Source organism: Cavia porcellus, unplaced genomic scaffold (genome assembly GCF_034190915.1).
Source record: "Cavia porcellus strain 051 isolate PalLab524CR breed Dunkin Hartley unplaced genomic scaffold, mCavPor4.1 scaffold_23, whole genome shotgun sequence".
Lineage (NCBI taxonomy): Eukaryota > Metazoa > Chordata > Mammalia > Rodentia > Caviidae > Cavia > Cavia porcellus.
Window position 1 is genome coordinate 45,728,109 of NW_026947506.1, and position 15,327 is coordinate 45,743,435.

Genomic DNA, 15,327 nt, shown 5'->3' on the forward strand with positions numbered 1-15,327 from the left:
ATAATGCTACAGAATTAGCATTGGGTTTCTTAGTGTCTCTTCTTCTTCTGAGTATCTGTTCATTACATCGTGAATTATATAATCTGTTCCCATAAACAGTTTAGAAATTCTTCCCATGTGTGTATCTCTACATGTATATCTATCCTTTCTGTATTATAGGGAAAAACAAATCAAAACAAGACAACAAAATAAATTCCTAGAAAAACATGAAATGAAAAAGACATATAGGATCACAATATGAGGTGATCTATAGTAGTTACTATGCTTTCTCTTGTTATTTTAAATAGAATTGTCCACATCATCAGGTATAATATAATTGAACATAGCATTACATAGCTCTTTTAATAAAAACACAACTTTGAAGACGGTAGGACTTGAAAGCAGTTAATAATCAAAACCAGAATGGATTATCTTTTACATCTTGTCATCCTCAGGGTAGCTGCCTCTACTCTTAGACTTGATACTATCAAGCATACCAAATTCGAATAAAACCAGTCTAGGCTAAACAGCGGTCTAACAAAGCAGCTTCAAATAAGATCAGTCATAGTAAGACAATGTAGGTAATACAGGGTTTCAGTGTAAGTTAATAGGAAATTGCTGCCATCTTGCATGGCATGTTGATTACACCTGTATGTACATTTGTCAAATTTCATCGAAGTATTACTTCACTTTTATAAACTGTTTCCTAGTCAAGTTGGTTTAAAATGTAAGCATATTCTGAACGTTTAGCTGACCACCTTAGGAGGACCATCACATGAGTTATTCCCCAGAGTTCAGACATGTTGATTATTATGCAGATATGACATTTGGTACAATTTGAAAGGCTACAGACTCAGTAAAAACCAGCAGTGAGTCTTCACAAATAACAGTTGAATTTGTGTTAAGCAGAGGCAGCGACTTTATGGAAGCCCTGCTAATGAATTGGTGAAGTAAGTTTAAATAGAGGAAAATGCTGGAGAACACAGACCCCACCAGAACCTCTGACCATGCTGAGCTGAGACGAATGTACATAATTAGAGGCAAAGCCCTCCCATGCTGCTTGAAGCTGCGGGGTTCTCAAAAACTCATTCCCTGTCTTCTTAAATCTGTATGGCAGGTTTCAGCTTCCTTGAGTTTGGAGTTGATTTTATATCTGATCTGTAAATTTATTTTTATAATTGTCTAAAAGCTATATAAGCCCACGGGCTTGGAGTATTTTATCTTTGCATATATTTCAGTAAAATTACAATAAAAAGAATTTAAGTCAACATTGGTGGTGGAGCCTGTGTGAATATTTCCTCCTTTAAACAAGACCAATACATTATTCAAGGCAGGAAAATGCTGAGTGTCTCTGAATGGTGTTATAACTGGAAAAGATCCAGAAACCTTGATTGGGTGCTGGGCTGCCAGAAAACATCCAGCCAAGCTTGGCAGTGGTGACTCTGTGCACAATTCAGGACCAGCACTGCCTCCAAGAACACAGAGGCAGATTTGCTGGGATGGCATGAAAAGGATTCTTGTGCAGGAGAACCAGTGACTTCATTATGAAGGGAGAGACCACTTTGGAAACCAGGGAAGAGATCTAAAACTCATTATGATGGTATTGCAGTGTCTGCAGGTAGGTTTGAGGACCACCATGTGAACTAAGATATAGCAGAATTCTATTAATGAACTTAATGAGTCATTTGATTTGTCTGGGCTTTTGAATTTACAAGTGACAGGAAATTCCAATTCAAATCAGATTGGGAAAAGAAAAGAAAACATAAGGCGTAGGGGAACTGAAAAGAATACCAGTCAAGATATCTTTGGCCTAGATCTGCATGTATCACTCGAGGAGTGATCTGTCTTCTTTTCTTGCTTCATTTCTCTTCTGTGTTGTCTCCATTTCAGTTGGAACCTGTCACATGGGATGCAGATCTTGCTTTAATGTTTACAAGACTCTGTACTAGCAAGGAAAAGAAAATGCAATTATGAGATGGTTCAAGCTCTAGTCCTGGACCTTACTGTCATCTCAAGGGATCATGTGGTCAGCACGCACCTCATGAAGCAGGACCCAGCGGCCAGGCCCTGGTCCCCTCTAGACCAGGTCCAATGTCCAATCAGCAGCTCTGCTTGAGAATTAAGTGTCTTGGCAATGGGTCGCCTTGGATCAGGAGGAAAACTAAGTAAACATTTGTTATCAGAAGGGAAATGGATACTGGGTGGCAGACTAGCAATATCCATCTTAGTCTTAGTCACTTTCCTGTTGCTGGGACACCTTACCCACTGCCCACACTTAAAGGAGAGGTGTATTTTGGCTCCCAGTTGTACCTGGTGGAGGGAAAGGAGCTGGACCCCTGGTGGCCAAGAAGCAGACAAAAAAAAGGAAGAGCTGGAGAATGAGAAGACACATTTCCGGCTCACACCCCTGCTGCCAACCAGACCTTACTCCTAACAGCAAATCAGTCACTGCACCCTCATTTAACACAATAGCCTTCCACATACACAACGATTAGGGGGAGGGCAGGTATTTTCGATTAAACAATGACACCTTTTCTCTGTACACAATCTCTAAAAAGGCTAGGTCTGAGCATATATAAGTAAACTCCCAATGAATAAATAGTAGCAGTATCTCTGAGGCAAGAAGAAATACTTAAATGCAGACATAGAAGTTTGTTTTGGATCTATTTGAAAAATTAGAATCACTTGAAGAATACTAGGGAGTTTCCGGTCTAGCAGGAAAGAAGCTTAAAAGTTGTTCCTTTCCCTCTTTACAGGTGGAAAAGATGAACAAATTGAAAAATCAACAAAAACCTCTTCGATTTCTTTTGGAGAAATGAGTACACAGATGATATATCTGCCCCAAAATTAAATGAGAGAATGAAGGTTTACTGGAGCACAGGTCTTTAAGAAACCACCTCCATGGGATCTCGAGCCAGGGTGGGAAAATCTGAAGTGTGACTGAGTATTTTTTGGGCTCTATATGGACAAATCTGACACTCAAATGTCCAACTTAGCCCAATCCGAGGGGCCCCACACTTCTGTGAGTTTTGCCTTCTGGAGCTCCACCAGGCTCTTATGGGCAGGGGAGGACTGGGAGCATTCTCTAGTCAAGGAGATCTGCCTCAGGAGAAACCAGTTGTCTGAAACTTGCATGCTGGGGTGTTAGGACAGCAGCTGCCTAATTGCCTTCTGGAATGGGAATGCTCATCCCCAACCACTCCAGCCACTCTGTCCCACCTGGAAGGGGATAAAAGTGATTTAAAAGCACTGATTGCATTTAGGCTCACCAGAAACTGAACCCTGATCACTGCCCTACAAATGCTGCCCTTCTCCCCGCCCCCCGAACATTAAAAACTGTTTTTTGCTGCTTTGTTTTAGTACTGAGGAGCTAACGCAGGAGCTTCACAGCCAGCTGCATGCCCAGCACTTTTCCATTTGCGATGTTGAGACACAGTCTTACTAAGTTACTCAGGCTGGGCTCCATGTGCAGTCCTCTTGCCACAACCTCCAAGATTGCTGGAATTACAGGTGTGTGCCATTACCCCCCGTCATAGAGGTCTATTTTTATAGCAATTCCTTCAACCCAAAATATCATGCCCTGTCATCAGGGAGGAAAAAAAAGCATGAGACGTTCTAAAGACAAACAGTTCCCTCTCCCACTCCCATGATAGGGATTTGGAATTATCACACCCAGAATTTAAAACAACTATGACGAATATGCAAAGGGAAATACTGAATAATATGGAAGAACAGATGTGCACCGTAAGCAGAAAGAAAATGCTAAGAAAAGACCAAAAAATAATGTTAGAGATCAAAAGTCCTCCGAGGGAAATGAAGAATGCCTTCCACAGTCTCATTAGTAGACTGAACGGTGCAGAGAGAAGAAAGGTTTTGAGGCGATCCCAAGAGTAGCATTCAAACTGCCAAGCAAAGAGAAGCAAGCCTGAAAGCAAAAGAAGAGAACTGAGATGATTCGGGGTAACTACAAAAGCATGATGCACATGCCTGGGAATTCAAAATAGAAGAAAAAGAATGGAGCGATATTGGGAATGACTACTAAAAACTTCCCCCAAATCAATGCCTTGCACAAAGCTTCAGGTTCAAGAAAGCCAAGGAACACCACTCAGGATAAATGCCAGAGAAATGCAGCTAGACACACGTCACTTTCCAAGTAGGAAAATCAAAGAAAAAGTCCTGAAAGACACCAGAGGCAGTGAAACACTTACTTTCAGGGAGTAAATGTAGGAATATGTCTGACTTCACAGAGGCTGTGCATGGAAGGAGAGTGAAGTAAAACACAGCCACATGCCTCCCAAGGCTTTGGTCCATGAAGGATGGTGATGCATAAGATTACAATGGAACTGAAGAATTTTTTATCCCCATGTGACTCCATACCTGAAGAAGAGACAAGGGAAATGAAGCTGCAAGAGGAGAGGAGACCCCCTGAGAAAAATCACAGGGATGGGCACAGTTAAAGTTTTTGCAAACTCTAACAAATCTTTAAAATGCCTGAAAACATGGACCCTGATGCCGAAAAGTTTTCATTAACTAATAGGAATGTGCACTGTGCGTTATCAGATTAGAAGCAAATTTGTTATGCACAAAGAAGCAAACCAAGCACCACCACCCCACTGTGTGTTTCTGAGGAATATGTACTCCAGAAGGCACTCAAACAGGTCCTTTAGAAGGGATCTCAGAAGAGGACGCTGTGGTCAGAGGCCCGGTGGCAGCTCAGCTATGACAGTCCCCAAAGACCTTCTGGGGCACAGGATGCAAGTCAGAGGACAGCGGGGTGGATGATTCAGACCTTGGGCCACTGTGCATGTTTGTGTCTCAGTTATCAACAGCAGCAAAAGCATTGCATGTTAAAGAGGGATTCACCATACAAAAGCTTACGAGTAGGGATGCAAAGAAAATAGTTTTGTAGACCTGTGCAATGATTTTATGCTTCAAGTGTTGTTACACAGAGCCAAGTAAAGAAAGTAAACAATTTTATGGAATAAGAAAAGTTATGGTAAGCTAAGATTAATATGTTATTGAAGAAGTAACATCTTTGGGATACATTTAGCATACCCTAAGTAATAGTGTTTGTAAAGTCTGCAATGGAATACCCTGATATCCTAGGTCTCAATACCAGCCTAAAAGTACAAAATTATCTCTCTTTTTTCTTTCTTTCTTTTTTTTTTTTTTTTTTTTGGTCTTTTTCATTTTTATCGGTACCAGGGATTGAACTCACAACTGCCTGCTTGCAAGGCAGGCGCTTATGCCGCTGAGCTAAATTCCCAGCCCCAAAATTATCTCTTAAAGATGAAGGAAAAGTAAAGACTTAATCAGACCTACACAAATTAAGGAAATCTGTTTCCGGTAATGGACTTGTGAGAAATGTTAAAAAGAAGCTCATTAGAGAGAAGGAAACTGCTAGAGTTTAAAAAAAAAACTTCAATCTCTATAAGGAAAATCAGAGCATCTGAGAAGGGAAAGATGGAGGTTTAAAAAAAAAAAATTCTCATATTCTGACCTGATCGGAAAGAATAACAGTGAATCACTGGTTGGTTGCAGTCTACACGCAAACCAGCCTTCTCATGATGAGCAAGCCCAATGCGTGCTTGACGGAATCCCAGGGCTCCCTGCATCACCACTCTGTATGAGCCGAGGACTGGTTAGTTAATTTTCTGGAAGATAGAATGCTAATTCAACCGGCAAGACCAAATTAACTAATCAGACGTGAAGAATGAAGCGAAAGGCCAATGATTTATCTGGAAACCTGTTCCAACAAGCACAGGACAGGCAAGACTTTCCCACTCTCAAATGTGCCTTCCCAGCCCAGTGAGACATCCGGTGTCAGACACCTCAGGAGATGATTTCTTTCTTGAACATCACAAGAGAGTGAGAAATCATGAAGATGCAAGAGCTATAAACACAGCAATAGAACAGGAATTCCCGGTTCAGAAATTTCAGGCTTCCTTATGTCTGATATGAAAAGGAAGGAGGTCCTTTCAAGGTCTGGAAATAAACCCAACCAGTGTGCTTTTAAATGAAGAGCAGAATACTAAATCTCTGGGCATGTCCAGCAAGACAGATACCACCACCACCACTCCCGCTGCATGGGCAAGCATGGCCTGGAGGTGGGGAAATGGAGAGATGGAGGAAGATCACCTTGGTTATCTTTAGCGATCCTTACTTAGCTCATCTGACAAACATTTGTCACGACCCGCTTCCTGCTAGAGATCTGACACGTACTGGATTCTGGAGATGCAGAAGTGGCTTCAACTAAGGGGTGTTTGGGGTACAGAGGGTAGAAGACATGGTTAAACAAATGCAGTCAGCCCCGGTCAAGAAGTCCCACAGCCACAGACTCAAGCACGATTGGAAATACTCAGAAAAAAATCACACCTACCATGAACATGTGCACATCCCTATTCTCACCATTCTTCTTTAAACAAATGTGTAGCCGTATTTCCTCAGCCTTTACACTGCGTTAAGGTGTGGTAACCTAGAGGGGGTTTAAGGCACAAGGCAGGGCCTTTGTCTGTTGTATGCTTATAGTAACCATATTGTGTAACGGACTTGAGTGTCCATGGGTCTTAGCTTCTGCCACGGGGCTTGGACCCAGTCCCTTTGGTAACCAAGGGACAGGGATGGCTGGATACGTAACGCTGTCTCACAAATGCGACAGAGTTTAGATTTGAAAATGGTCTTCAGGGCTCCTTGGGCAGTTGGATGGGTTCTGTCTCCTCTTAGCTCAGCCAGGCTAGGTCAGCACCTGAGAAGGACTGTGGAGCCCCCATCACGAGGGGCCACCTGTGCTGAGCACCGTCCAGCAGTGCTGGGAGCCAATGCGTGGCAGCAGTGTACTTGTATCCATGGCCCGTCCTGCACTCTCCCTCAGCCCACAGTTCCCACTGGGCATTTCCTGACTCAGACCAGTAGGTTTCTTACTGCTCTTGTCCATTCCAGTTCCAGATATCTGGAAACTGCCATGTTGGGCTCTGGGCTGATGGAGGCAAGGACCCACCTCCAATTAGCAGCAACCCCGTGGCACTTGGGAAGCCCCTGCTGTCTGTCCCAGCCTGTCTGCATGCTGAACCTCAAGGCATCACAAGTCACAGCTGCAGGTACTCGATGGGGGCCCAGGTGCTGAAGGCTTGGTCACCACCCTGTGGTGACACCAGAAGACTGTGGGTCACGTAGGAGTGGGACCCAGGAAAGAAGCCATGTGAGACTCTGCATGCAGTAGCAGTGGGATTCCTGTCTCTGTCTCCCTGTCTGTCTCTCTCTCCTCCTATCCTTTCCTACAAGAGCACATCAATGCACCCTCTGCAACCATACCGGTTGCAAGTAATCTTACTGTGTTTCCTAACGACGCTTTTCAGAACTTCTCTGCTTACTGTTATGGATGTGTTCTGTGGGACTGCAGTGTTTGCACCCTGGCTGACTTTACAGTATATTAAAAATGGATCCCTGGAAGCAGCCTTCAAGGAGCAAGCGTTTGCAAGTAATTGTAGAAGGATATCTGTGTCATCCATCTGATAGTCTGAACAGCTGTTGCTGACTTTTGACATCCTGCGAAGGGATGGGTCCCTGTGGTGTATTGCAATCGGGCAGCCTGCATGGTGGGCCGGCCCAGGGAACCGTAACTCTCAACCCCGGCCGTGTATCAAAAGGCTGACAGGACGGCGCCATTGCCCTGCTGACATGTAGCTGGCTGCAGAGCAGAACTTTAATTAGTGGCTCCCTTAACAGCCAGGCAGGCTCTGTGGACGTCCCTAAAAAGCCATCTGAGCACTGGGGATGGTGGCTTCTTTGATGCATTAGGCTGAGTTTGTGGTGCACCTTCTACCTGAGCCACAAAATCCTGCCGAGCCTCACTGCAGGCGGTAGTGGCTCTGACATCCTGTCGCCCTGCAGGAGAAAGCTGGGTGGGGCTTCCTTCCTGGTAGCCTTGATCCACAGGGATGAGGATGTGCTGTGTCAGAGGTGTGTGCTCAATGGAAGCCAGTGGTAGACACCTAGGTCTGGGCCTTGGGGTCGGGACTTAGTGAGGAGCTGCACTTTCTGGGGGACACAGGTTCCCAGAGGCCCTCTGTCCCTCGCTTCCTGTCCCTAAGGGCAGCCACCGTGCAGCCCAAGAAGATGCCGAGGTGCCATAAGGGCAGAGCCCTCCTGCACCTGCCTCCCAGCCCCAGCAAGATCTCCGCTCCTCAGCTGCTGCTTCTGGCACCCTAGCTTCACTCCATATTTTCTTTCCTGTTGGCTTTCTATCTTGCCTCTGTGCATGCCTCTAAGCATCCTCCAATCTTCTACTACCAGAGCCTGTCCTGTTTCTCCTGCCAAGGTGGATCTGCTCTTGGTTCCTCATCTTCCAGGTCTCATTTCCCTCCCTGGCTTGTGCCTCTAGGAATTCAGCCCAGGATACATTGCAAACACACAGGAAGCCCAGTAGAGGGGGGCTCTGCTCTGAGCGTGTCCCTCCAGAGGAGTGAGTGTCCAGCACCATGCCTGCCCCAGGCTCTGGCCTCACTGCAGCTTCTCTGCACTCTCCTGCAGGGAACTCAGCCCAGGAGGGGAAACTGAAGGGAGGGGGAGACAGGGCCAAGGTATGGGCTGATGCAGGACCAGCCTGGCTCCTGCTTGTGCAACCTCAGTTGGTCATAAGGCCACTGAAGTGCGGTTTCCCCTGGGACAATGGAAGCAGTGAAGATTCTCAAAGCCAGGACTATTGCAGAGTGTTGCAGCAGGTGCCTGGGAAAACATTCAGTGCCGTGTGGGTGATAAGCAAGTTCCCCGTGGTTTCCATTCTTCCAGCCCTGCTTCCCTCCTTCCTGCCTTCCTCTCCCTCACTCCTCTTTCTTCCCCTTCCCCTCTGTGCTGGTCTGTTTCTCAGTACTCTATGAAACCGCTCCAAGCAGGCCATGTTATAAAGAGAAGTGGCCTCTCTGGTCCTGCAATTCTGGAGCTGCCAGGTCTCGGCCTGGTCCTCCTGCTGGCCCTGGCACTCCTGTTGCCGGAACCCCAAGACAGCAGCGCCATTGGCAAGAGACAGTAGGTGCACTGTGCCCGCTTGACTCTTCCTGGTCATGTAAGCCAGGAGCAGATCTAACCCTAGTCACCTTCCCAGGCCGCCAACCCCAGACACCATGCTCAGATCCACTCTCTTCAGACCACGACCACAGGACCTGGGGAACAAATTCCTGAGTAAGCTGTCAGGGGAGGAGTACAAGCAAACCATGGCACCCTCATCCTCTTCTCTCCCTCCTTCTGCCTTCCCTCCCTCCCCTCTCCCCACTCCTCAGCCTCAGACACTAGGGCAGGGGAAGATGAATTGAGCCCTAAACTGCTATTTCAGAGGACAGCACAGATACCCCCGAGCTATGACGAAATTGACTGTTGAAAGGACTGTAACCAGACAGAGCCCTTGCTCTGCGGAGAAGAGGAAGGTAAGATTAACACTGCCTGCGGGGACAGGAAGGTGATGGGCCTTTCAAGTCTGCCTGGGTTTGTGCCTTGGAAGCCCCTGCTCTGCTAGGCTCCAGGCTGGCCGGAGGCTGAGCACACACCAAGCCTGGCTACAGACAGCACTTGCTGAACGGCTGAGTCCAGCACATAGGGAAAAAATGGAAGCAATAAACTAGGTGAAACCAGGGCCTGGTGACAGAAATAGATCATATTCCTGCGGCACTTTTGGGGTCGTATCCATTTGGAGATTTTCTCTCTTGCCTTTTAAACACACAAAAAAAGATCCTATAACCCCAGGTGACTGGTTAGACACTACAAAAGTGCCCCTGATGGAGACTTCTGTGTCCCCACTGCCTGAGAGATTTGTCTGCTGGCACTGTGGCCTGGAAGGAAGGAAGGAAAGAAGGAAGGAAGGAAGGAAAGAAGGAAGGAAGGAAGGAAGCAGAGGAGAAAGGAGGGAAGAGGAAGAGCAGAAAGAAGGGGGAGGAAGGAAAGTGGATTAACATGTTTCACTGGAAATAAACTGCAGAATTCTTCAATGTTGGCAAAGTCTTCTATATGCTGAGCTCAACGCTGTCTGGGTCTGGTTCTGTCACTGAGGTTAAAAGCTCTCCTGAAATTGCTTCCCAGTGGCATCACCTTTGAGGGGATCTGCCAGCCACGTCTGATTTGGAAGCAAGGTGGAAAAGTGGGACCACCCAGATCCCACTTGGAAACTTACTATTCTAAGGCTTCTTCTTGCAAACTGACAGGCCTCACGAGGGGATTTCCACGGGGGTCCAAGTTCCCAGGGGACCCAGATAGGGTCAGGACCAATTGAGAAAGGTCATTTCCCCTCCATCCACCCCCAAGTGACTTGGCAGTGGAATCCTTCATGCTGTGACCCTGGGAGGAGACTTGCTGGTAAAACACACAGCTCATTTCACACTGGAAAAGAATCCACAAACAGGGAAAGGTGCCTCTTGTCTGCGTGTTGGACCCACACACCGAACATCCCACCTCTACCCCAATTTTTATCTTGACTGCACTGAGCGATCTGTGGAATTTGTAGCTGAGGCTTCACAAAGACACAGGAGCCACAGGTGCTGAGGGCCAAGAGAGCGGCCATCCTGCGTCAGAGAAGCACTGCAAGGGCAGTGGCCATCCAGCTCCAGCCCACAAGCAAGGCAGAGACTGTCCTGTCCAGTGGTGACAGGACAGAGTGAGACAGAGGAAGGCGGAAGCACTCAGATCTCCCTGCAGGTGAAAATTACCCTGAAGAGTTTTGGGAAATCCTGTAGCCAACCTTGCTAAATCTTATTTTGTTGTTCGATGCAGCAGAAGAAATGCAGTGGCCAGGCCTTGCCGTTCTTTCCAGCAACTTATTTAAACCTGGCTGGACTAACATAAAGAGAGGGTGAGAACTCCCAGCTGAGAGGCTGAGGCAGGATGTTTGTAACTCATAGAACCTCTCACAAAAACAAGGTGGGGTGTGATAGGACAGCAGGTGGTATCAACCTCCTGAAGAAGCAGACAGGCAGAGTGGGGGGCAGGAGACAGAGACAGAGAGAGAGAGAGAGAGAGACAGAGAGAGAGAGAGACAGAGAGAGAGAGAAACAGAGACAGAGAGACAGAGAGAGAGACAGAGAGACAGAGACAGAGACAGAGACAGAGAGACAGAGAAAGAAAAACAGAGATAAAGGAAGGAATAGTTAGGACACAATTCACCCCACAGCGCACTCCACTCCTGCCCGCAGCAGAGCACCTAGCCTGCCAGGGAAACGGGGCGAGTTTATCACCAGAGTATTTTTTAGGGATCATAAAATAACATAACCCCTTCCCTGGGAATGAGCATTTCTATAAAAATTCCACCTCCAAAGTTCACAGGTTGATTTGAACCGGCACCACTGACCTGTACTCCTTTATCAAAACTAGAACATTAAAAAAAAAAAAAAAAAATTTCATGGTCAGGACCAAAGGGCAAACACAAACTTGGACCACCCAGACCCCACTTGAAAATTTACCATTCTAATAAGTTAACAGTGACAATGATGCTAATAACAATAATATTAATAATAATAATAGATGTTTCTCTTCATGGTAGAAGACAAAAAGAGGCAGCCTCTCAAAGTGCGCTGCTTGGATTTTTAGGGAAGTTTCTTTCTGTTTAAAGCATATGCCTCCAGGTTTCAGTGTAATAGTGGCAAGCAAACCGAAACTCCCATTCCCACAGTCCCTGTGAATCTGGCCTGCGAGTTCCAAACTGCAGTTTGGTTTACAACCGTGGCAAAACCAAGCTGTCTACTAAGAGGAAAAAGCCAGAGGGGGCAAATCAGGGAGGAAGAAATTAAAGAATAAAGAGAAGCAGGCAAGAGGAGAGGGCAGGCGGGCTCGCGTGGTGGCGCGCGCGGGGACAGGTGGGCCGCACAGGGGCGCGCGCGCGGCGGGCTGTCCCTACCCGGCAGCCGAGGCGCGTGGGGCGGCAGGGGCGGCGCGAAGGCTCCACGCCAGGCTGCGCACGGCTCGCTAGCCGAACGCGCTCCGGGCTGCTCCAGCCCCCCGGACGCGGGAAGCAGGCTGCAGAGCTCCGGCGGGGAAGAACCAGGCGGAGCTCCGGGGCGCCCTGCCTCCTCCTGGGGACGCGGGGACAAGACCCGGAGGGCGGCGCGGGCACTGCCCGAGTTGCAGCCGCGACCCGCAGCTGCCGAGGGATGAGCTGGCCAGGGCAGACGCCTTAGCCGGGTGCACGCGCCGGGCGGAGCGCGCAGGTGGGACTGCGCTCCCCGCGGTCCACCCTGCACGGGTCCCCGGCCGGCCGAAGGATGGGCGCTGGTGCCCTGGGGCCGCGCCCGCTGCAGCTGCTCCCGCGCCAGCCGCGAGCCCGGCGTCCGGCCCGAGTCCCGCGCTCATGTACGTAGGCTGGGCGCAGGGGCCCAGGCGAGGGTGCATGCGGGGTTCCGACCCCCGCCCGTCGCCCAAGTTTGTAAATCGGGAGATCCACTACGGGCTGTGGTCGGCCGGCCCAGGGATGGAGGAAGCAGAAGGCGGGCGGGACTCGGCCTCAATGGAGAGGGAGGAGGGGCTGCGAGGCCAGAGGCGCGGGAGAGCACTAAGGGCGGGAGCGAGGGGTCCCGCGGAGGGGGCTGGCTCATCCGGGTTCAGTGCCATCAGGGACAACCTGGGCCCCTTTGGGCTGCAGAAACTTTGGGGCCCGGAAAGGCTGCCGGGCGTCCCTCCAGCGGCATCGCCCTGAGCCTACCCTGCGTCCTGCATCCCAAGCCATCCGACTTGTGCATGGACCTGACCCCCAGGAAGTGCAGTTCCAGGATGAGCGCTGCGCTTGCCTCCCGGTCCCAGAACCGCGGGGCTCCGGATCCCTACCCTGCAGAGCGAGGAGGGGACTAGGTCTTCCTTCCGGGCCGCGCAGGTGCGGCGGGGAGGGAGCGATTAGGAAGTTACAGATGAGTCTCTGAGGTCCCCAAAGAAGCCTGGTTATCCGCGCCTCCCGGATTTCTCCAGAGGAGACCCCTAGGAAAGGCTTCTCTTTCATCTTCCCAGCCCTGCGGGTTCGACTCCATTGCGGGATTCTCCACTGATCACCTTCGGAAAGTGTGGCCAGGACCCAGGGAGGGAGGGACAGCCCCAGCCCGGAGCCAGAATCCTGTGGGGTTTCGTGCGAGCTTTGCGGGAGACCCGGCTCGCCGCATTTCCCGCGACCATCTCCACGCTCCTCGAGATCCCTGGAGACCCGCGTGTTTTCTTGGACTTGGCTTCCCATGCATGCGTTTTTATGGGCTCGGGTCCCATGCACTGCTGCGCAATCCGTGGGGTCTAAGCTCCCCACTGCGCCCCGCGTGCCCCTCTAGGGCGATGCCCGGGCCGGGGAGCGCGCGGGCCGCGGGGCTCAACGCGGCTGCTGTTCTCTCCACAGGGACGGCGGCTCCCGGCCGGCGGCGGCGCGTCCCCGGGCTGTGAATGCGCCTCAGCCCCCGCCCGCGCTCCGCGCCCGCCTGCCCGCCGGGACACGGTAGGGGATGCCCTGCTCCGCGGCGATGGCAGTGGGCGCGCTCTCCAGCTCCCTACTGGTCACCTGCTGCCTGATGGTGGCTCTGTGCAGCCCGAGCATCCCGCTGGAGAAGCTGGCCCAGGCGCCGGAGCAGCCGGGCCAGGAGAAGCGCGAGCACGCGTCCCGGGACGGCCCGGGGCGGCTGAGCGAGCTGGAGCGCGCCGCGAGGGACGAGGGCGGCGGCGCCCGCGAGGGGAAGGGCAAGGGCGGCCGCGGGCTCAGCGGCCGGGAGGCGTGGAGCAAGCAGAAGCAGGCCTGGGCTGCTCTAGGCGGGGGCGCTGAGGCCGGGGACTGGCAGGGGCGACCCCGCGGGGACACCCCACAGGGGGAGCCCCCGGCCGCCGCCGCCCAGGATGCACTCAGCCCGGACCTGGTGCCCACGCCGGAGCTGCCCGAGGAGTACGCGTACCCGGACTACCGCGGCAAGGGCTGCGTGGACGAGAGCGGCTTCGTGTACGCGATCGGGGAGAAGTTCGCGCCGGGTCCCTCGGCCTGCCCGTGTCTGTGCACCGAGGAGGGGCCTCTGTGCGCGCAGCCCGAGTGTCCACGGCTCCACCCGCGCTGCATCCACGTCGACACCAGCCAGTGCTGTCCGCAGTGCAAGGAGAGGAAGAACTACTGCGAGTTCCGGGGCCAGACCTACCAGACTTTGGAGGAGTTTGTGGTAAGAGGCAGACGCCACCTCCCCGGCCACTGGGCAGCTGCTAGGGCTGCGTGTCCCCCTGCGTGGAGCGGAGATGCTCCATGGGCCCCAGGGGTGGGGTCGTGGTGCTGCCGCCTGGAATGCGACCTCTCTTAAAGGCTATGCATCCTTCAGAGCGTGCCGTGACTGGTGCCCAGTCCTTGCCAGCGTTCGTTCGCTGTAACAGGGTTCCATTAGCAGGAAGCACATGGCTCTGGCAGGAGCTGCTGCAGCAGTTATGAGCCCTGTACTTTTAAACGTAGATTCAGGGTTCCTAATCTAGAAGCGGTGTTGGTGAAATGCTCAGCGTGTTTGCAAACAAAGGGCAATTTACCGTGCCACTCGGGGTGCATGCTTCAGCTAATAGCTCATTAAGGAGACTGTTCATAGAAAGAAGCCATTTCCTTCCAGTTTGTGTTCAAAGTATCATGCAAACCGCCTGAAAACTAAGAGGAAGGAAGGTTTGCTCCCTAGGTGCTAATCTCTATGCATGCCAGAATCAAGCAGCCCAGTCCAAGGTTCAGAATGGCTTCCTGTCTGGGAATAGTAACCTATCCAGGGGCCTGGTCTTTGCCTTAATTGCTGTGTTGGGCTTGGCTGCGTATTTCCTACAGGCCTTGGTTTAGTCCACCTCATGCTGGGCTAGAAAGCAGGTGGTTGGCATCTCCACTTCACGGAGGAGAAGAGGAAACTGAGGCACAGAGCATTAAATCCTTGGCTGGAGCCAGTGATGCTGCAGGAAGGCTCATTCTCATGTGTTACTTACTAAGTGTTCTCTGTAGCTCATGTTTTAACCCTTACGCTGCCCTTGAACCGAAAGCCGACCCACACGTGCACTGGTCCTAGGTAAACCCTGGCCTCGGCCTGGGAGAGGGCACCGTGTGGAGCATCCACAGCTCTGTGGCAAGGGCTGCACTCCTGCATCCCTGGACCTCACTTTTAACTTAGCCATGTCAGAGATTTTCTTTTCCACCTGCAGAGGGCGACCTGAAACCTTCAACTCTTAAAGCAGAGCTTAGAAGGAGCAAGATTTAGGAATCACCCCTGAGATGGGAGGACTCCAAGACCCAGGATGTGCAGGTCACGGGAATGGGTCGGGAATGGGTCGGACCAGTGAGTTGGCCAGCTTTACAGGGATGTAAACGGGCAAGGGCGGGTGTACAGAGAACCGAGAAGGCAGGGA

General features: G+C 50.8%; 1 protein-coding gene across 1 annotated transcript in view; it reads left to right on the plus strand.

Annotated features, from left to right (window-relative positions):
* The first annotated feature begins 11,863 nt into the window (after positions 1–11,863).
* Positions 11,864–15,327, plus strand: part of Vwc2 (von Willebrand factor C domain containing 2) — a 122,187-nt gene continuing 118,723 nt past the window's right edge. Inside the window, exons 1-2 of the mRNA XM_063234339.1 lie at positions 11,864–12,306; positions 13,328–14,126. Coding sequence (XP_063090409.1) covers positions 13,431–14,126 — 696 coding nt within the window. The 5' untranslated portion in view covers positions 11,864–12,306; positions 13,328–13,430. The remainder of the gene's footprint in view (positions 12,307–13,327; positions 14,127–15,327) is intronic.